The sequence below is a fragment of the Pristis pectinata genome, chromosome 2 (genome assembly GCF_009764475.1).
Source record: "Pristis pectinata isolate sPriPec2 chromosome 2, sPriPec2.1.pri, whole genome shotgun sequence".
Taxonomy (NCBI): Eukaryota; Metazoa; Chordata; class Chondrichthyes; order Rhinopristiformes; family Pristidae; genus Pristis; species Pristis pectinata.
The window spans coordinates 145,391,006-145,413,851 of NC_067406.1; the positions used below are offsets into that span (position 1 = coordinate 145,391,006).

Here is a 22,846-nt window from a genome sequence, read left to right on the forward strand (position 1 = left end):
TACAAACTCCTTACAGAGAGTGGCCAGATTTGAACCCTGGTCGCTGGCACTGTAAAGCGTTACACTAACTGCTACACTACTATGCCTGCTCTAACAAACCTTAAATAATCCCATGAAGTGTTTTTGTATGTGTGCCTGTAAATACAGCATTATAAGTGAGATGACTGCTTCACAACAGCTTCAGAATCAAGGCCTTAGTAAACAAATGCTACAAAAATAGAACATTGCATTGAACACCAGAGTATCTGCTTTTGCTGCTGAAGCAAGACGAAGCTTGGGATGTTTAAACACAAGATCTTTCTGGAAGCAGGAAGTACAAGGTTTGGTCAAACTACGTAACCCCAGAAATAAAAAACAAAAGAAAGGTTGTACTATACAGCCAAAGAACATGAAGCAGCATGGAAGTGAACAAAAATACCGATCAGCAGGCTGTGGGTTTCTCCGATAATAGATAATAAGATACTTTCAGTGACTTCTTTTCTAAGCACGGTTGGGACACTTCTCCCGCGTTTTTGCTCCAGAAAGGAATATACAACTATAGCAGTTCTTGCATTCAAATGTTCGTCAGTGCTGATCCAATTCAGGGCTCCTGTTTCAGATTGCATAACTCCATTTTCCACCTTAATGAAGAACCTATCATGCTATTGTCACTTTTCTCTGAAGGACGAGATTATGAACTCCTTCTCAGACAATGCCCAATCTAGGATAGCCTATTCTCAATTGGGGTCCTCAACGTACTGGTCTAAAAAAACCTTGTACACTCCAGGAATTCATCGTCTGCAGCATTACTGGTTAGCATAACACGATTACAGTGCTAGTGACCCCGGTTCAATTCCCACCACTGCCTGTAAGGAGTTTGCACGTTCTCCCCGTGTGTCTGCGCGAGTTTCCTCCGGGTGCTCCAGCTTCCTCCCACATTCCAAAGACATACGGGTTAGGAGCTGTGGACATGCTATGTTGGCGCCAGAAGAGTGGCAACACTTGCAGGCTGCCCCCAGCACATTCTTAGTAACACAAAAGGACGCATTTCACTGTGTTTCGATGTAAATGTGACTAATAAATAAATATCTTAAATATCCATTCCTAACTTGCTTTGTCCAGTCTCTATGTAGACTAAAGTCATCCATTATTACTCAGTGACCTTTGTACATGCATCTCTATGCACTGTTTAAGAATTGATCTGTATGAACAGTATGCAAGACAAGTTTTTCACTGTACCTTGGTACAAGTGACAATAATAAACCAATTCTAATTCCTTTTTTATTCCTTCTCTGACATCACTGCTACTGTTTAGATGCCAACTGACTCTTGGTTCTTCTTAACTTCACCCAGACTATGGAAACACCTTAATTTTCTTATCCATTATCTTTTATCTGTATTGTTCTCTTTCCATCTGATACAGCACCATCCCACCTCGATTCCCCTTTTGCCTGCGTAGTTGATTTATCCACCTTATTACAAATGCTTGGCACATTCAGATACAGCACCTTTTTTTTCCTTTCTAACATTTCAAATTTTGCCAAGAACGAGATGTTTTACAGTTGTCTCCTCCTGTTAGCTGTTTCATTATTCACCAACATTCATGACTAGATATGGTGGGACTGCAGAGCTTCAACCCAATGCGTTGGTTGTGAAATTGCTGAACTCTATTTACTGCATGTGTGCTGAACAGCAAAACCAGTACAGCAGCTTCATGAGGCGGACACCTCACCATTTTTAGGTTCAGCCAGTGCTGCATCCAGCACGCCCTCAGTTAAGTTAATAGTAAAGTTAGGAATATGCTTATCTGTAAGGTTACATGTGGTGGGATACATTTCTGTGTCAGCACATGGTTCACAGTGCCTCATAAATGCCCAGTTTGAGCTACCAGATGTGTTCTGAGACACTCCCATTCTGCATATTTGCAATGCCACACAACATGAAGGCTGCCCTTGGTGCAAAAACGGGACCAAATCTCCATAGGGACTCTGTAGCTGTGATTTCTGTCTCTTGATAGATAAAGCAGGGCAAGTGACTGAAGTGTCAGTGGGCGAGCACTTTGGGACCAGTGGCCATAATTCTATTTGTTTTAAATAGTTATGGAAAAGGATAGGACTGGTAGAGCAAGTTAAAGCCCTAAAGTGGGGCAAGGACAATTTTGATGTTTGCAGTAAAAGGACATCTGGCAACTGGGAGGCTTTTAAAAGTGAGATAGCAAAAGTTCAGGGTCAGCATGTTCCTGTTAGATTGAAAGGCAAGGCTGGCAGGAGTAGGGAACCCTGATCGAGAAGAGATAGAACATTACAGCACAGTACAGGCCCTTCAGCCCATGACATTGTGTTGACCTTTTATCCTACTCCAAGATCAATCTAACCATTCCCTCCCACATACCCGTCCATTTTTCTATCATCCATGTGCCTAGCTAAGAATCTCTTTAATGTCCCTAATGTATCTGCCCTTACCAGCAGCCCTGGAGGTGAGTTCCATGCACCCACCACTCTGATATTCCCCCTGTACTTTCCTAAAATCACCTTAAAATTATGTCCAGAACTGAATATTCCAAGTGTGGTCTAACCAGGGTTTTATAGAGCTGCAACATTACCTCGCAGCTCTTGAACTCAATCCCTTGACTAATGAAGGCCAACACAGCATTCACCTTCTTAAAAACCCGATCAACTTGTGCTGTAACTTTGAGGGATCTATGGACATGGACCCCAAGATCCATCTGTTGCTCCACACTGCTACAAGTCCTGCCATTAACCCTAGATTCTGCCTTCAAATTTGACCTTCCAAAGTGAATCACTTCACACTTTTCCGGGTTGAACTCTATCTGCCACTTCTCAGCCCAGCTTTGGTCCTATCAATGTCCCGTTGTAACTCTCGACAACCTTCTGCACTATCCACAACACCACCAACCTCTGCGTCACCTGCAAACTTACTAACCCACCCTTCCACTTCCTCATCCAAGTCATTTATAAGTCACAAAGAGCAGGGGTCCCAGAACAGATCCCTGCGGAACACCACTGGTCGCTGACCTTCAGGCAGAATATGCTCCATTTACAACCACCCTCTGCCTTCTATGGGCAAGCCCATTCTGAATCCACATGGCCGTTTCCCTGGATCCCGTGCCTCCCGACCTTCTGAATGAGCCAATCATGGGGAACCTTATCAAACGCCTTACTAAAGTCCTACACCACATCCACTGCTCCACCCTCAAAGTGTTTTGTCACATCCTCAAAGAATTCAATCAGGCTCGTGAGGCACGACCTGCCCCCACACAGTCATGCTGACTATCCCTAACCAGACTCAGCTTCTCCAAATGCTCATAAATCCTGTCCCTAAGAATCGATTCCAATAATTTTCCCACTACTGAAGTAAGGCTCACTGGTCTATAATTCCTAAGGTCATCCTTACTCCCTTTCTTGAACAAAGGAATAACATTTGCCACCCTCCAATCATCTGGTACTACTCCTATGACCAATGATTACACAAAGATCATCGCCAAGGGCTCAGAAATCTCTTCCCATAGTATCCTGGGATACATCCCATCTGGCCCTGGGGACTTATCTATCCTAATGTTTTTCAGAAGTTCCAGCACAACCTACTTCTTAACATGTACGTGTTCTAACTTATCAGCCTGTTTCACACCATCTTCCCAAACATCAAGGTCTCTTTCACAGGTGAATACACCGAAGCAAAGTACTCATTAAGGACTTACCCTACCTCCTCCAACTCCAGGCACATTTCCTCCTCTATCCCTGATCGGTCCAACCCTCACTCTAGTCATCCTCCTATTCTTCACATACGTGTAGAACACCTTGGGGTTTTCCTTAATACTACTCGCCTTCTCATGCCCCCTTCTAGCTCTCCTAAGTCCATTCTTAAGCTCCCTCCTGGCTACCTTGCAACTCTCTGGAGCCCTGTCTGATCCTTGCTGCCTAAACCTTAAGTAAGCTTCTTTCTTCCTCCTCACTAGATATTCCACATCTCTTGTCAACCATGGTTCCTTCACCTTACCATCCTTTTCCCGCCTCAATGGGACAAACCCATCCAGAATCCCCTTCAAGTGACCTCTAAACAACCTCCACATTTCCATTGTGCATTTCCGAGCACACCTGCTCCCAATTTACACTCCCAAGTTCCTGCCTAATAGCATTATAATTCCCCCTCCCCCAATTAAATATTTTCCCCTACCGTCTGCTCCTATCCCTTTCCAAGGCAAAGGTGAAGATCAGGGAGTTGTGGTCACTGTTTCTGAAATGCTCACCCATGGAAAGACCTGACACCTGACCAGGTCCATTGCCAAGTACCAGATCCAGAATGGCCTCTCCTCTCATCAGCCTGTCTACATATTGTGTCAGGAATCCTTCCTGGACACACTTAACAAATTCCGCCCATCCAAACCTTTTGCACTAAGGAGGTGCCAATCAATAGTAGGGAAGGTGAAATCACCCATGACAACAACCTTGTGATTTTTGCACCTCTCCAAAATCTGCCTCCCAATCTGTTCCTCAGTGTCTCTGTTGCTATTGGGGGGGGGGGGAGTCTGTAGAATACTCCCAATAGAGTGATTGCTCCCTTCCTGTTTCTTACTTCCGCCCACACTGACTCAGTAGACGATCCCTCCAGGATGTCCTCCCTTTCTGCAGCTATCCCTGATTAGCAATGCCACTCCCCCACCTCTTACCTGCTTCTCTGTCCCTTTTGAAGCACCTAAACCCCAGAACATCCAGCAGCCATTCCTACCCTTGTGACAGCTAAGTCTCTATAATGGCTACAACGTCGTAGTTCCATGTACTGACCCATGGTCTAGCTTCATCACCCTTGTTCCTGATACTTCTGGCATTAAACACTTCAACCCATCCAACTATAACTGCAATTTTGCATAATCAACTGACTATCCTTCCTCGCAGTCTCTCTACATGCTGCATCAACCTGTATACCAACTGCCCCATCCTCTGACCTATCACTCGGGTTCCCACCCTCCTTTCAAACTAGTTCAAACCCTCCACAACAGTTCTAGCAAACCTGCCCACAAGGGTATTGGTCCCCTCCAGTTCAGGTGTAACCCGCCCCTTTCATACAGGTCATACTTTCCCCAGCAGAGATCCCAAGAGATATTGATGCTCTAGTCAAGAAAAAGGAGGCATATGCCAGGTATAGGCGTTGGCATTGAATCCCTCAAGGAGTATAGGAATACACTTAAGAGGAAAATCAAGAGGACAAAGAGGATATGAGATAGCTTTGGCAGATAAGGTAAAGGAGAATCAAAAGAAATTCTACATCAGCACAAAAGAGTAACTTGGGAGAGAATAAGGCCCCTTAATGATCAACGAGGTCATCTACATGTGGAACCACAGGAAACTGACGAGGTCCTAAATACTTCTCGTCTGCATTTACTGTGGAGAAAGATGTGGGTGCCAAGGAATTCAGGGAAGGGAACTCCTTGTTCTAAGATAGTTATAGATAAGGATAAGTATAGACCTTGCAGGCAAGTATTAAATTGCAGCAGGGCAAATTATGAGAGCATTAGGTAGGAACTAGGGAGAATTAATTGGAAACAGCTGTTTTTGGGCAAGTCCACATCTGACACGTGAAGGATGTTCAAAGACCAGAGTACAGGACAGGTACGTTCCAGTAAGAAGAAAGGACGGCAAGGTAAGAAAACCTTGGATGTCGAGAGAAGTGAAGAATTTAGTCCAGAAAAAGGAAAAGTATGTAAAGCTTAAGAAGCTATGAACAAACAGAGCACTTGAGGATTATAAACAGGCCAGAAAGGAACTCAAGAAAGGAATTAGGAAAGCCAGGAGAGGCCATGGCAAGTAGGATTAAAAGAGAATCCCAAGGCATTCTATACATATATCAAGAGAATAACTAGGGAGAGGGTAGGACCACTCAAGGATAAAGGAAGGAACATGTGCTTGGAAGCAGAGGATGCAGGTGAGGTCCTTAATAAGTACTTTGCATCAATTTACCAAGGAGGGAGACATAGAGAATAGGGAGATCAGCATGAAGCAAGCTAATATACTAGGGCATTTCAAGATAGAGGAGGAGGTAGTGTTAGTTCTCATAAAGAGCATTAAGGTGGATATGTCCCCAGGGCCTGATGGGATATACCCCAGGTTATTGAGAAAGGTAAGAGATGAGATTTCTGGGGACCAATATCTTCATGTCCTCTAGAGCAACAGGGGAGGTCCCAGATGACTGGCGAATAGGTAATGTTCCATTATTTAAGAAAGGAAACATAATCCTGGTAACTATAGAACATAGAATAATACAGCACAATACAGGCCCTTCAGTCCACCATGTTGTGCCGACCTTTAAACCATGCCTAAAACTAACTAACCCCTTCCTCCCACATATCCCTCTATTTTAAATTCCTCCATATGCTTATCTAACAATCTCTTAAACTTGACCAACGTATCAGGCTCCACCACCACCCCAAGCAGCGCATTCCATGCACCAACCACCCCCTGGGTGAAAAACCTCCCTCTGATATCTCTCTTGAACTTCCCACCCATTACCTTAAAGCCATGCCCTCTTGTATTGCACATTGGTGCCCTGGGAAAGAGGCGCTGGCTGTCCACTCTATCTATTCCTCTTAATATCTTATATACCTCTATCATGTCTCCCATCATCCTCCCTTCTCTCCAATGAGTAAAGCCCTAGCTCCCTTAGTCTCTCCTCATAATCCATACTCTCCAATCCAGGCAGCATCCTGGTAAACCTCCTCTGCACCCTTTCCAACGCTTCCACATCCTTCCTATAATGAGGCAACCAGAATTGGACACAGTACTCTAAGCGTGGTCTAACCAGAGTTTTGTAGAGCTGCATCATTACCTTGCGGCTCTTAAACTCGATCCCATGACTTATGAAAGCTAACATTCCATAAGCTTTCTTAACTACCCTATCCACCTGTGAGGCAACTTTCAGTGATCTGTGGATATGAATCCCCAGATCCCTCTGCTCCTCCACACTCCCCAGAATCCTGCCATTTACCTTGTATTCCGCCTTGGAGATTGTCCTTCCAAAGTGTACCATCTCACACTTCTCCAGATTGAACTCCATCTGCCACTTGTCAACCCAGCTCTGCATCCTATCAATATCCCTCTGTGAGCTTCGACAGCCCTCCACACTATCCACAACACCACCGACCTTTGTGCCGTCTGCAAACTTGCTAACCCAGCCTTCCACCCCTTCATCTAAGTCATTAATAAATATCACAAAAAGTAGAGGTCCCAGAACCGATCCCTGTGGGACACCACTAGTCACAGCCCTCCAATCTGAATGCACTCCCTCCACCACAACTCTCTGCTTTCTACAGGCAAGCCAATTCTGAATCCACACAGCCAAGCCTCCCTGGATCCCTTGGCCTCTGACCTTCTGAAGAAGCCTACTATGTGGAACCTCGTCAAATGCCTTACTAAAATCCATGTAGACCACATCCACTGCACTACCCTCATCAATTTTCCTGGTCACCTCCTCAAAGAACCCTATCAGGCTTGAGGCAAGATCTTCCCTTCACAAAGCCATGCTGGCTGTCCCTAATCAGTCCATGATTCTCTAAATGCTCATAGATCCTATCTCTTAGAATCCTTTTAACAGCTTGCCCACCACAAGCGTAAGGCTCACTGATCTGTAATTCCCTGGACTATCCCTACTACCTTTTTAGAATAAGGGGACAACATTTGCAACCCTCCAATCCTCTGGTACCATCCCCATAGACAATGAGGACTCAAAGATCCTAGCCAACGGTTCAACAATCTCCTCCCTTGCCTCACGGAGCAGCCTGGGGAATATTCCGTCAGGACCCGGGGACTTATCTGTCCTAATATTTTCTAACAGCTCCAACACATCCTCTCTCTTGATATCTACATGCTTTAGAACATTACCCTTACCAACACTGTCCTCAGCGTCATCAAGGCCCCTCTCTTTGGTGAATATTGAAGAGAAGTATTCATTGAGAACCTCACCCACTTCCACAGCTTCCAAGCACTTCTTCCCACCTTTGTCTCTAATCAGTCCTACCTTTACTCTCGTCATCCTTCTGCTCTTCACGTACGTGAAAGAAGCCTTGGGATTCTCCTTAACCCTACTCGCCAAAGCCTTTTCATGTCCCCATCTTGCTCTCCCCAGCCCCTTCTTAAGTTCCTTCCTTACTACTCTATGTTCCTCAAGAGACCTATCTGATCCTTGCTGCCTAAACCTGATGTATGCTGCCTTCTCCCTCCTAACTAGAAGTTCTACCTCTATTGTCACCCATGGTTCCTTCACCCTTCCATTCTTTCTCTGCCTCACTGGGACAAATTTATCCCTAACATCCTGCAAAAGATCCCTGAACAACGAACACATCTCCATAGTACATTTCCCTTCAAAAATGTGATCCCAATTCACACTCGCAAGTTCTAGCCTTATAGCCTCATAATTTGCCCTTCCCCAATTAAATATTTTCCCGTCCTCTTTGCTCCTATCCTTGTCCATGACAATGCTAAAGGTTAGGGAGCAGTGGTCACTGTCCCCCAAATGCTCACCCACTGAGATATGTCACCTGACCTGGTTCATTACCTAATACTAGATCTAATATGGCATTCCCTCGAGTCGGCCTGTCAACATACTGTGACAGGAATCCGTCCTGGACACACTTAACAAACTCTGCCCCATCTAAACCTTTGGCACTAAGCAGGTGCCAATCAATATTTGGGAAGTTGAAGTGTCCCATGATAACTACACTGTTATTTTTGCACCTTTCCAAAATGTGCCTCCCGATCTGCTCCTCAGTATCCTTACTGCTACCAGGGGGCCTATAGAATACTCCCAGTAGAGTAACTGCTTCTTTCTTGTTCCTAACTTCCACCCATACTGACTCTAGAGAGGATCCTTCTACATTATCCACCCTTTCTGCAGCTGTAATAGTATCCCTGACCAGTAACACCGCCCCTCCTCCTCTTCTGCCTCCCTCCCTATCCCTTTTAAAACACTGAAATCTGGGAATATTCAGTATCCATTCCTGCCCTGGTAACAGCCAAGTCCCTGCAAGAGCCACAATATCATAGTTCCATGTATTTATCCAAGCTCTCAGTTCATCACTCTTATTCCTGATGCTTCTTGTATTTAAGTTAATGCACATTAGCCCATCCACCTTACTACTTTTATACCCTATCCTCTGCTTCTGCTTCCTCAAAGCCTCTCTATATGTTAGATCTGGCTTTACTCCATGTACTTCTTCCACTGACCTACCCCTCCGGCTGCCATCCCCCTTGCAAACTAGTTTAAACCCTCCTGAACCACACAAGCAAACCTGCCTGCAAGGATATTGGTCCCCCTCGAGTTCAGGTGTAACCCATCCAATCTGTACAGGTCCCACCTTCCCCAAAAGAGATCCCAATGATCCAAAAATCTAAAACCTTGCCCCCTGCGACAACTCCTCAGCCACGCATTCATCTGCCATCTCCTCCTATTCTTACCTTCACTATCACGTGGCACTGGCAGCAATCCTGAGATTGCTACCCTTGAGGTCCTGTTCTTCAGCCTTCTGCCAAGCTCTCTAAACTCACTTTTCAGGACCTCATCCCTCTTTCTACTTATGTCGTTGGTACCAACATGTACCACGACTTCTGGCTGCTTTCCCTCCTGCACAAGAATGCTGTGGACCTGATCAGAGACATCCTGGACCCTGGCACCCGGGAGGCAACATACCATCCGGGATTCTCACTCATGTCCACAGAACCTCCTGTCTGTTCCCCTAACTATTGAGTCCCCTATCACTATTGCCCTTCCCTTCCCCTCCCTTCCCTTCTGAGCAGTAGGACCAGTCCCAGAGACCTGGCTACTGCCGCTTGATCCCTGTCACATCAGCGGTAGGGAAGTTACTGGAGAGGATTCTTAGGGATAGGCTTTATGAGCATTTGGAAAACCACAGCCTAATTAGGGACGGTCAGCATGGCCTTGTGCAGGGCAAGTCGTGCCTTACTAACTTGATTGACAAAGGTAGAGCTTTGGTTGTTGTCTACATGGATTTTAGTAAGGCGTTTGACAAGGTCCCTCATGGGAGGCTCACCAAGAAGATTAAGATGCATGGGATCCACAGTGAATTGGCTGTTTGGATTAAGAACTGGCTTGCCCATAGAAGACAGAGGAGGGTGGCGGTCAATGGGACTTATTCCAGCTGGAGGTCTGTGACTAGTGGTCTTCCTCGGGGACCTGAACTGGGACCTCTGCTGTTTGTGATGTAGATAAATGACCTGGATGAAAGTGTACATGGGTGGGTTAGTAAATTTGCAGATGATACAAAGATTGGTGGTGTTGTGGATAGTGTAGAAGACTGGCAAAGGATACAGCGGGATGTAGATCAGTTGCAGATGTGGGCAGAGAAATGGCAGATGGAGTTTAACCCGGCCAAATGTTAAGTGTTGCATCTTGGGAGATCAAATGTAAAGAGACAGTGCACTGTTAATGGCAAGAGCCTTAGCAGTGTTGATGAGCAGAGGGATCTTGGGATCCAAGTTCACAGCTCCCTGAAAGCGACTACACAGGTTGATAGGGCAGTAAAGAAGGCATATGGCATGTTTGCCTTCATTAGTCAAGGCACTGAGTTCAAGAGTCAGGAAGTTATGCTACAGCTTTATAAAACTTTAGTTAGGCCGCATCTGGAGTATTGCATTCAGTTCTGTTCGCCCCATTATAGGAATGACGTCGAGGGTGCAGAAGAGGTTTACCAAGATACTACCTGGATTAGAGGGCACGTGCTATGAGGATAAATTGAACAAACTTGGGTTGTTCTCTCTGGAGCGGCAGAGACTAAGGGGAGATCTGATAGAGGTTTATAAGATTATGAGAGGCATAGATAGAGTAGACAGCTGGTATCTTTTCCCCAGGGTTGAAATGTCTAATACCAAAGGGCATGCATTTAAGGTGATAGGGGGTAAGTTCAAAGGAGATGTGCAGGGCAAGTTTTTTTTCTAAAACACAGAATGGTGGGTGCCTGGAATGCGCTACCTGGGGTGGTAGTGGAGGCAAATACAATAGGGGCATTCAAGAAGCTCTTAGATAGGCACATGGATGTGAGAGAAATGGTAGGATCTGGGCATCATGGACACAGAAGGGATTAGTTCAGTTGGGCATTTTATTACTAATGTAATTGGTTCGGCACAACATTGTGGGCCGAATGGCCTGTTCCTGTGCTGTACTGTTCTATGTTCTAACTGGGCCAAGGAATAACAGACGGAGTTTAATTCAGATAAATGCGAGGCGTTGCATTTTGGTAAGACAAACCGGGTCAAGATATTGGGTACAGGGGTTGGGATATCACGTTACAGCTGTACAAAACATTAGTAAAGCCACATTTGGAGTTCTGCATACAGTTCTGGTCAGGAGGGATGTTATTAAACTGGAAAGGATGCAAAAAAGATTTGAGGATGGTACTGATACAGGAGGGTTTGAATTATAAGGAGTGGCTGGATAGGCAAGGTCTTTTTTCCCCTGGAGCATAGGAGGCTGAGGGGTGACCATATAGAGGTCTATAAAATCATGAGGGGCATTGATAAGATGAATAGCTACAGTCTTTTCCCCAGGGTAGGGGAATTGAAAACTTGAGGGCATATGTTTAAAGTGAGAGGGAAAGATTTAAAATGGAGCAAAGGGGCAACTTTTTCCCCCAAACACAGGGAAGTGCAGATATGGAACAAGCTGCCAGAGGATGTGGTAGAGGCAAGTACAATTATGACATTTAAAGGACGTTTGGACAGTACATGGATACAAAAGGTTTGGCGGGACATGGGCCAAATGCAGGCAAATGGGACTAGCTCAATTCAGTAATTTGGTTGGCATGGATGAGTTGGGCCAAAGAGGCTGCATCTGTGCAATATAGCTGTTTGACAGATGCATCTATGTCAAATAGATGGGCAAGGTCAAGACCACATAGGTTTATTTCTCATGTTGGTTTTCTCACTCTCTGACACATTGGCAGCAACACTCTTCAAGGCTTTGCCAGCTTGGTCTGTGGTGATGTCACCAAGCCACTCTTGGTGATGGGATATACAGAAGTATATTCTGTTCCTTTGCTATTTTCATTGTTTCTCTCAAATTGTTCAACATGAAGAAGCACCGATTCAACTGAGGAAGCATGGTGTAAAAGTAACTAAGAATGTAAGGGTTAATGTTGTTCAGCTTGCTGTGGCTCAACCACGGCGACTAATGTGGAGGTGCATTGTGTCCAGGTGTCTTGTGTAAATCAAAGTAGTAATAAGCGGTTATCCTTGGAGCCTAGAGCTGTCAGTGACTTCAGATTGTAACATGATGAACTGCTGAGTGCTTAAAGATAAGAAAAAATAGCACATAATTATAATGATTTACTTCTTCCTTCATTAAGAAAAAATAATTAAGTAACAGCTTGGTATGTGGAACCTAGCACGTAGGCTTCTTTGTTTTAAGTATAAAAGAGGGACTATAGCATTTGAATCTTTGAGTGAGGATTAGTATAAAGCTAGGGTTACATTGTTAAATCTTCCTCTGTATCCCCCCCACTCCCATCAGCGAAAGCTAATAAAGCATTTATCCTTTGGTTCTGCAGTTGTCTGATTTACAAGAGAGCACGGGTCAACTTTAACAATGGGAGGTGGTACTCAAGAGATCTTTTTATCCAAAATGGCACTGGAGAGGAGGAACTTTGTGTGGAACTCCAAAGGCAAACATCAAATACTCTCGTTCACAACTACCACAGCTGAAAGCTGCAGCCACAGAGACTGCAGTGAGTCATATTGTTTCAAGCTATTTAACAGAACCAGTGACCTTCAGACCTGGCAGACTCAGGATCCCAGATCACCCCGGGAGTGAGTGCAGCAGCTGCAAGCTCAGGGAACCTCTCCAATGTCTCAGGAAACGTAGCTGCAGGTAAAACTGAAACACAGGGTCCTAAGGCCCCCACCACCACCTCTTTACCATCCTCCTGGCTAATGAACAGTCTCTGGAAAATAAAATTGAAGATCTCAGAGCAAGACTGCAGTACCAGAGGGACATCAGGGACTGTTGTGTACTTTGCTTCACAGAGACACGGCTCATCCCCAGCACTCCGGACAGAGCACTCCAGCCCAAGGGCTTCACGACCCACCACATGGACCAGACAGAGGCGTTAGGTAAAGGCAGAGGTGGCAGACGTGGTGGTTCTGTCTCAGTCCTGCTCCCCTGACCTGGAACATCTGGTGATCAAGTGTCGTCCATGCTGTCTGCAGAGGGAGTTCTCTGCCATCATCCTGGTAGCAGTGAACATTCCACCCCGGCAAACATCAAGCTTGCACTGGGGGAGTTGAGCACCATGATCAACAGTCACGAGACAGTGCACCCTGATACCTTCCCGATCATCGAGGGGGACTTCAACCAGGCAGCTTGAAGATGACTTTGACAAACTACCACCAACACGTCACCTGCAGAACCAGAGGAGCCAACACACTTGATCACTGTTACACCACCATCAGGAACACTGACCATGCCATCCCATGCCCACACTTTGGCAAGTCCGATCACCCGGCTGTACTTCTACTCCCGACATATAGGCAGAGACTGAGGACGGCAGCACCAGTGGTGAGGACAACAAAGGTCTGGTCAAGGGAGGCGGAGGAATGTTTACAGGACTGCTGTGAATCAGTGGCCTGACCACATTCAGGGATTCATCTTCGGATCTAAATGAATATGCCACTGACTTCATCAAGACCTGCATGGATAATGTTTTCTCTGTTTATCACTTTTATTAGGGTTTTTGGGTGTAAGGGTTAGTTTTTGTTAGGGTTTTTAGTGTAAGGTTTAGATTTTTTAATGTTTTTTAAGTAGTCGAGTGGGGGCTGGACTGCGCAGGCGCGGCACGGGCAGCTTAAAAAGGAGAGAAAAAAAAACTTCGGAGGACTCGGGCTTCAGTTCGGAGGACTTCGGAGCAGCTAAGTGTTTTCTCTGCTTATCACTTTTATTAGGGTTTTTGGGTGTAAGGGTTAGTTTTTGTTAGGGTTTTTAGTGTAAGGTTTAGATTTTTTAATAAGTTTTTTAAGTAGTCGAGTGGGGGCTGGACTGCGCAGGCGCGGCGCGGGCAGCTTAAAAAGCAAAGCCTAGAGAGCGGGCAGCGGAGTGAGTGGCAGCAGAGTGTTCTGGGCTTTGGCTCAAGGGGCTTCGGCGTGAAGGGGCAAGGAGGGTAAGTAGCTGGTAAGTAGGTAAAGGCAAGGTTTAGCTTTTGGTCATTATAGATTTGTAGGTAGGACTAACTAGGGAAAAAAGAAAGGTAGTCAGATGGAGGACATGGTGGTGTGCTGCAGCTGTTTGATGTGGGAACTCGTGGACCTTGTTGCGGTCCAAGATGGCCACATCTGCAGTAAGTGCTTGAGGCTGGACGAACTTCGGCTCAGAGTTGATGAGCTGGAGTCGCAGCTACAAACACTGCGCAGCATAAGGGAGGGAGAGAGTTATGTAGACACGGTGCATCAGGCGACAGTCACCCCCCTTAGGGTAGGTACATCTGAGGTTCAGGAGGCAGATAGAATGGTGACGGTCAGGGGAGGGAAGAGGAAGAAGAAGTCAGGCAGGCAGACAGGACAGAGAGCCCCGGAGGCTGTTCCCCTCAGTAACAAGTTTTCTACCTTGGAAGCTGTTGAGGGGGATGACCTGCAGGGGCCTAGCTGCAGTTACCAGGTCTCTGGCACTGGGACTGGTACTGCTGCTCAGAAGGGAAGGGTGGGAAAGAGACATGCGGTAGTGATAGGGGACTCAATAGTCAGGGAAACAGATAGGAGGTTCTGTGGCAGTGAGCATGAATCCCGGATGGTATGTTGCCTCCCAGGTGCCAGGGTCCGGGATGTCACTGATCAGGTCCACAGAATTCTTGAGTGGGAGGGAGAGCAGCCAGAAGTTGTGGTCCATATTGGCACCAATGACATAGGTAGGAAGGGGGATGAGGTCCTGAAGAGTGAGTTCAGGGAGCTAGGCAGAAAATTGAGGAACAGGACCTCAAGGGTAGCAATCTTGGGATTGCTGCCAGTGCCACGTGATAGTGAAGGTAGGAATAGAAGGAGGTGGCAGATAAATGTGTGGCTGAGAAGTTGGTGCAGGAGGGAGGGTTTTAGATTTCTGGATCATTGGGATCTCTTCTCGGGAAGGTGGGACCTGGACAGAGAGGACAGGTTACACCCGAACCAGAAGGGGGCCAATATCCTTGCAGCGAGATTTGCTAAGGTGGTACAGGAGGGTTTAAACTAGTTTGTGAGGGGGAAGGGAACCGGAGGAGTAGGTCAGAGGAAGAAGGGAATGGGGAAAAGTTAGATCAAACAGGCAGAGAGGCTTTGGGGAAGGAGAAGCAGAATACAGGCTGTAAAAGTAGTAAGGTAGATGGACTGAAGTGTGTTTACTTAAATGCAAGAAGTGTCAGGAATAAGGGGGATGAACTGAGGGCTTGGATAAGTATGGGGGACTATGATATCGTGGCTATTACTGAGACGTGGCTGACGTCAGGAGAGGAGTGGATATTGAATATTCCTGGTTTTCGATGTTTTAAGAGGGATAGGGAAGGGGGGAGAAGAGGTGGAGGAGTGGCGATACTGGTCAGGGACACTGTTATGGCTGTGGAAAAGATGGATGTTGTAGAAGGATCATCTCTAGAGTCCGTATGGGTGGAGTTAAGGAACAAGAAAGGAGCAGTTACTCTACTAGGAGTATTCTATAGGCCCCCCGGTAGCAGTAGAGATATAGAGGAGCAGATTGGCAGGCAGTGTTTGGAGAGAAGCAGAAATAACAGGGTTGTTATAATGGGAGACTTCAACTTCCCAAATATAGACTGGAACCTGCTTAGTGCCAAAGGTTTAGATGGGACAGAATTTGTTAAATGTGTCCAGGAGGGATTCCTTGACGCAGTATGTTGACAGGCCGACTAGAGGGAATGCCATGTTAGATCTAGTTTTAGGAAATGAACCGGGACAGGTGAAGGATCTATTGGTGGGTGAGCATTTGGGGGACAGTGACCATTGCTCCATAACCTTTAAAATTGTCATGGACAGGGACAGGTGCAGAGAGGACAAGAGGTTTTTCAATTGGGGAAGGGCGAACTATGAGGCTACAAGGAGAGAACTTGGGAGTGTAAATTGGGATGTCCTTTTTGAAGGAAAATGTACCATGGGGATGTGGTCGATATTCAGGGATCTTATGCAGTATGTTAGGGATAAATATGTCCCGGTGAGGCAGAGAAGGAATGGCGGGGTGAAGGAACCGTGGGTGACGAGAGAGGTGGAACGACTTGTTAGGGAGAAGAAGGTAACATACGTGAGGTATAAGCAGCAAGGTTCAGACAGGGCCCGTGAGGAATATAAGGTAGCGAGGAAGGAACTTAAGAAAGGGCTGAGGAGAGCTAGAAGGGGACATGAAAAGGCTTTGGCTAGTAGGGTTAAGGAAAATCCCAAGGCCTTTTTCAAGTACGTGAAGGGTAGGAGGATGGCTAGGGTGAAGGTAGGTCCAATTAAGGACAAAGGTGGGAGAATTTGCCTGGAGGCGGCGGAAGTGGGAGAAGTTCTGAATGAGTACTTCTTTTCGGTATTCACCAGGGAGAGGGGTCTTGATGATGCGGAAGGGAGTGCTGGTAGGGGTAATGTTCTCGAGGTTGTTGATATCAAGAGAGAGGATGTGTTGAAGTTGTTAAATAATATTAAGACAGATAAATCTCCGGGGCCTGACGGGATTTTCCCCAGGCTGCTTCGAGAGGCTAGGGAGGAGATTGCTGAACCGCTGGTAAGGATCTTTGAGTCCTCGTTGTCTACGGGGGTGGTGCCAGAGGATTGGAGGATTGCAAATGTGGTCCCCTTGTTCAAAAAAGGTAATAGGGATAGGCCAGGGAATTATAGACCGGTGAGTCTCACGTCTGTGGTGGGTAAGCTGTTAGATTCTAAGGGATAGGATTTATGAACACCTAGAGAATCATGGACTGATTAGGGACAGGCAGCATGGCTTTGTGAAGGGAAGATCTTGCCTCACAAGCCTGATAGAGTTCTTTGAGGAGGTGACCAGGAACATTGATGAGAGCAGTGTGGTGGATGTGGTTTACAAGGATTTTAGTAAGGCATTTGATAAGGTTCCTCATGGTAGGCTTCTTCAGAAGGTCAGAGGCCGAGGGATCCAAGGAAGCTTGGCTGTGTGGATTAGGAATTGGCTTGCATGTAGAAAGCAGAGGGTTGTGGTGGAAGGAGTGCCCTCGGATTGGAAGGCAGTGACTCGTGGTGTCCCGCAGGGATCGGTTCTGGGACCTCTACTTTTTGTGATATTTATAGATGACTTAGATGAGGGGGTGGAGGGCTGGGTTAGTAAGTTTGCGGACGACACTAAGATAGGCGGTGTTGTGGATAGTGTGGAGGGCTGTCGGAGCTTACAGAGGGATATTGATAGGATGCAGAGCTGGGCTGACAAGTGGCAGATGGAGTTCAATCCGGAGAAGTGTGAGGTGGTACACTTTGGAAGGACAAACTCCAGGGCAGAGTACAGGGTAAACGGCAAGGTACTTGGCAGTGTGGAGGAGCAGAGGGATCTGGGGGTTCAGATTCACAGTTCGTTGAAAGTTGCCTCACAGGTGGAAAGAGCAGTTAAGAAGGCCAATGGGATGTTGGCTTTCATAAGTCGCGGGATTGAGTTTAAGAGCCGCGAGGTTATGATGCAGCTTTACAAAACTCTAGTTAGGCCACATTTAGAGTACTGTGTTCAGTTCTGGTCGCCTCATTATAGGAAGGATGTGGAGGCATTGGAGAGGGTGCAGAGGAGATTTACCAGGATGCTGCCTGGATTGGAGGGTATTGAATATGAGGAGAGGCTTAAGGTGCTAGGGTTTTATTCACTGGAAAGGAGGAGGATGAGAGGAGACATGATAGAGGTATATAAAATATTGAGAGGAATAGATAGAGTAGACAGTCAGCGCCTCCTTCCCAGGGCACCAATGCTCAAGACGAGAGGTCATGGCTTTAAGGTTATGGGTGGGAGGTTCAGGGGAGATGTCAGAGGGAGGTTTTTCACCCAGAGAGTGGTTGGTGCATGGAATGCACTGCCTGGGGTGGTGGTGGAGGCAGATACATTGAACAGGTTCAAGAGCTTGTTGGATAGGAACGTGAGATAGAGGGATATGCGGGAGGAAGGGGTTAGGTAGTGTGAGGGTGGTCTGATGGATGGCACGACACGGTGGGCCAAAGGGCCTGTTTTGTGCTGTATGGTTCTATGGTTCATAAGTGTGTATCTTCGAGAACATACCAAGTTTTCCCAAACCAGAAGCCCTGGATGAACCAGGAGATTCACAGTCTGCTGAGGGCTAAATCTGTGGCAATCAAGACCAGCAATTCAGAATCCTACAAGTCCAGGTACAACCTACGGAAGGCCATCATGGAAGTGAAAAGGCAATTCCGTGTGAAATTAGAGAAACAATCGGATGCGCGACAGCTGTGGCAGTGTTGACATGCCATTACTTCCCAAAAGGAGAAACCTAACAACGTAAGTAACAGTGATGCTTCACTCCCTGATGAGCTCAATGCCTTTTATGCACGCTTTGAAAGGGCAAATAACACTACATCTGTGTGAATCCCCACAGCATCTGGCGACCCTGTGATCTGTCTCAGAGGCTGATGTCTGAACGTCCTTCAAGAGGGTGAACCCTCGCAAGGCATCAGGCCCCGATAGTGTACCTGGCCAGGTACTGAAAACCTGTACTGACCAACTGGCTGGAGTGTTCAAGGACATCTTCAACCTCTCACGGCTGCAGTCGGAAGTTCCCACTTGGTTCAAGAGAGCAGCATTCATACCAGTGCCCAAGAGCAGGGTGAGCTACCTCAATGACTATTGACCGGTAGCACTCACATCTACTGTGATGAAGTGCTTTGAGAGATTGGTTATGGCTAGGATTAACTCCTGCCTGAGCAAGAATCTGGACCCACTGCAATTCACCTACTGCCACAATAAGGACTGCAGGGGATGCAATTTCACTGGCTCTCCACTCTGCTTTGGAGCACCTTGACAAAAGCAAAATATACGTCAGGCTGCTGTTTATCGATTACAGCTCAGTGTTCAATACCATAACCCTCTCAGTACTAATCACCAAGCATCTAAACCTGGGCCTCTGTACCTCCCTCTGCAATTGGATTCTCAACTTCCTTATCAGGAGACCACAGTCAGTGCAAATTGGCAATAACATCTCCTCCTTGCTGACAATTAGCACAGATGCACCTCAAGGATGCGTGCTTAGCCCACTGCTCTACTCTCTCAATGACACCATTGTTGTTGGTAAAATCTCAGATAGCAACAAGGCGGCGTACAGATGTGAGTTAAATTGGGTGGTTGAGTGGTGTGGCAACAACAACCTCACACTCAACATCAGCAAGACCAAGGAATTGATTGTGGACTTCAGGAAGGGGAAGTTGGGAGAACACATGCCAGTCCTCATTGAGGGGTCAGCAGTAGAAAGGGTGAGCAGCTTCAAGTTCCTGGGCGTGAACATTTCCGAGGGTCTGTCCTGGGCCCAACACATTGATGCAGTCACAAAGAAGGCCCTTCTTTGTCACCAAAGACTCTTCCAAATTTCTTTTGATGTACAGTGGACAGCATTCTGACCAGTTGCATCACAGGCCGGTACGGAGGCTCCAATGCACAGGGTCGTAAGAGACTGCAGAGGGTTGTAGACTCAGCCAGCTCCATCACAGGTACAACCCTCCCCACCATCGAGGACATCTTCAAGAGGTGGTGCCTCAAGGCGGCAGCATCTGCTATTAAGGACCCTCACCATCCAGGACAAGCCCTCTTCTCATTACTACCATCAGGGAGGTGGTACAGGAGACTTAAGACCCACACAACAATTCAGGAACAGCTTCTTCCCCTCCGCCATCAGATTTCTGAATGGTTCATGAACACTACCTTGTTATTCCTTTTTTTGCAGGATTTACTTATTTTGTAATTTAAGGCTGTTGCAACAGCCGGATCCCTCAGGCTGTTGCTTGACTAGTCTGTGAGCTCTCCCAATTGCGTCAGCAGTCCTAAGCCATTGATGAGGAGAACTTTGCAAGGTTGACTGGTCAAGAAGCTGCTTTGCAATACACAAATCTGGTGCCTCGGTTGGTAGCAAATAGTCTGTCAAGTTTTATTCCTACTGTTTGATCACAGCAGCAATTTCGATGCTCAGCCACTTAAGATGGAATTTAAAAGTCAAGATGGCAGGATGGGTCTGGAATCACAAGGCAAGGATGGCACATTTCTGTTCCCAAAGAAAATTAAAAAATGAGATTGCTTTTCACAACAATGTAGTAGTTCTTATGGTCATTATTTAGATTAGGCTTTTGTATGTTTTCCTCATGTAAAATACCATGACATGATTGCCACGTGTTTGACAGCATAATTACACATCATGATGAATGGTAGAATGTGCTTGAGGACCAAATATTCCCAATCTTCAATTTTGAAAATTGAAAATTCAATTTCAATCTTCAATTGAAAATTTTACTTGCTGGTCTTCCAGGTTTGAAAGTCGCTGACTTTGTACGACCTGGCACGTTCAAAGCAGGATCTCTCCAGTGTCTGACCAAACCCATCAGCAGCACCTCGCCATCCACCTGGTCACCCCCACATATCCACACCTCACACGGACACAGCTCCTCCAGCCCTGACAGCCATACTGCAACCCTCCCCCACGTCGCCTCCCACCGCCCCCAACCCGGCCCCTCCCCTCCCTGCACCCCCAACAATCCCCCACCTCCCCACCCACCCCCGGGCTCTGACCCCCAGGCACTCACCGTCCACCCCCGAGCCCCGACCACCAGACACTCACCGTCCACCCCCAGGCTCTGACCCCCGGGCACTCACCGCCCACCCCCGGGCTCTGACCGCCGACCCCCGACCACTCACCTCCCACCCCGAACCCCCAGGCACTCACCGTCCACCCCCGGGCCCGGACCCCCGACCCCCAGGCACTCACCGTCCACCCCCGAGCCCGGACCCCCGGACACTCACCGCCCACCCCCGAGCCCCGGACACTCACCGCCCACCCCCGGGCACCGACCCCCGCACACTCACCGCCCACCCCCGGGCACCGACCCCCGGACACTCACCGCCCACCCCTGGGCTCCGACCACCGACCCCCGGACACTCACCGCCCACCCCCGGGCCCCGACCCCCGGACACTCACCGCCCACCCCCGGGCTCTGACCACCGACCCCCGGACACTCACCGCCCACCCCCGGGCCCCGACCCCCGGACACTCACCGCCCACCCCCGGGCTCCGACCACCGACCCCCGGACACTCACCGCCCACCCCCGGGCCCCGACCCCCGGACACTCACCGCTCACCCCCGGGCTCCGACCACCGACCCCCGGACACTCACCGCCCACCCCCGGGCCCCGACCACCGACCCCCGACCCCCGGACACTCACCGCCCACCCCCGGGCCCCGACCCCCGGACACTCACCGCTCACCCCCGGGCCCCGACCTCCGGACACTCACCGCCCACCCCCGGGCCCCGACCTCCGGACACTCACCGCCCACCCCCGGGCTCCGACCACCGACCCCCGGACACTCACCGCCCACCCCCGGGCTCCGACCACCGACCAGGCCCGACTCATGGCGCCGCTCCAAAACCTTCAGAGAAACCCACACAGACAGGAAGTTACGTAAAAATCCGAGTTGAACAAGGGCCTGAGGCTGTTCCGTCTGTCCCTCTTGTCCCCGTCCCTCTCGTTCCGTCTGTCCCTCTGGTCCCACCTGTCCTCCATCCTCCGTCCCTCTCAAACTTTCTGTTCGTTCTCTTGCCTAAAGGTCTTTTAAACATTATAAATCTTCCCACCTCCGCCACTTCCTCTGGCAGCTTATTCGACACACCAACAACCCTCTGTGTGAAAAAGTTGCCACTCAGGTCCCTTTAAAATCTTTCCCCTCTCACCTTAACCCTGTGTCCTCTGGTTTTTACCCCCTCTACCCTGTGGAGAGGCTGCGACCATCCACCTTGTCCCTGTCCCTCGCCACACTTCCAGTGCAACATGGCATGCCCACAATTTCCTAACTCATATATCTTTGGAATGTGGGAGGAAACCAGAGCACCCGGAGGAAACCCATGCAGAAACGGGGAGAACATACAGACTCCTTACAGACAGTGGCCGGAATTGAATTGAACCTGGGTCGCTAGCGTTGTAATAGTGTTATGCTAACCACTACACTGCTGTGCCTGCATTACACAGTGCACTGAGGTAGTACAAAGTGCATTGAGGTAGTACAGGATAAAAACAATAACAGAATACAAAGTAAAGTGTTACGGTTGCAGGAAAGTGCAGTGTAGGTAGACAATAAGGTGCAAGGACAAACAAGGTAGATTGTGAGGTCAAGAGTCCACCTCATTATATAAGGGAATTGTTCAATTGGTTCAAAAGCTGTCCTTGAACCTGGTGGTATGTGCCCTCAGGCTCTGGTATCTTCTGCCTGATGGGAGAGGGGAGAGGAGAGAATGACCCGGGTAGGTGGGGTCTTTGATTATGCTGGCTGCTTCACCAAGGCAGTGAGAGGTATAGACAGAGTCCATGGAGGGGAGGCTGGTTTCAGTGATGTGCTGAGCTGTGTCCACAACTCTCTGCCGTTTCTTCCAGTCCCGGGCAGAGCAGTTGCTGTACCAAGCTGTGATGCATCCAGATAGGATGCTTTCTATGTTGCATTGATAAAAATTGGCGAGCGTCAAAGGGAATATGCCAAATTTCTTTAGCCTCCTGAGGAAGTAGAGGTGCTGGTGAGTTTTCTTGGCCATGGCATCCACATGGTTGGACCAGGACAGGCTATTGGTGATGTTCACTCCTAGGAACTTGAAGCTCTCAACCCTCTCGACCTCAGCTCCGTTGCTGTAGACAG

At 47.9% G+C, this 22,846-nt stretch overlaps 1 protein-coding gene across 2 annotated transcripts in view; it reads right to left on the reverse strand.

Annotated features, from left to right (window-relative positions):
• si:ch211-175m2.5 (uncharacterized protein LOC568697 homolog) overlaps positions 1-21,642 on the reverse strand; it is a 39,307-nt gene extending 17,665 nt beyond the window's left edge. Inside the window, exon 1 of one of the 2 annotated variants that reach the window (XM_052037766.1) lies at positions 21,535-21,642. In XM_052037766.1, coding sequence (XP_051893726.1) covers positions 21,535-21,576 — 42 coding nt within the window. In that variant the 5' untranslated portion in view covers positions 21,577-21,642. Of the gene's footprint in view, positions 1-21,492 lie in introns of both variants that reach the window. The other variant, XM_052037756.1, reaches the window with a different exon arrangement.
• Positions 21,643-22,846: the final 1,204 nt, after the last annotated feature.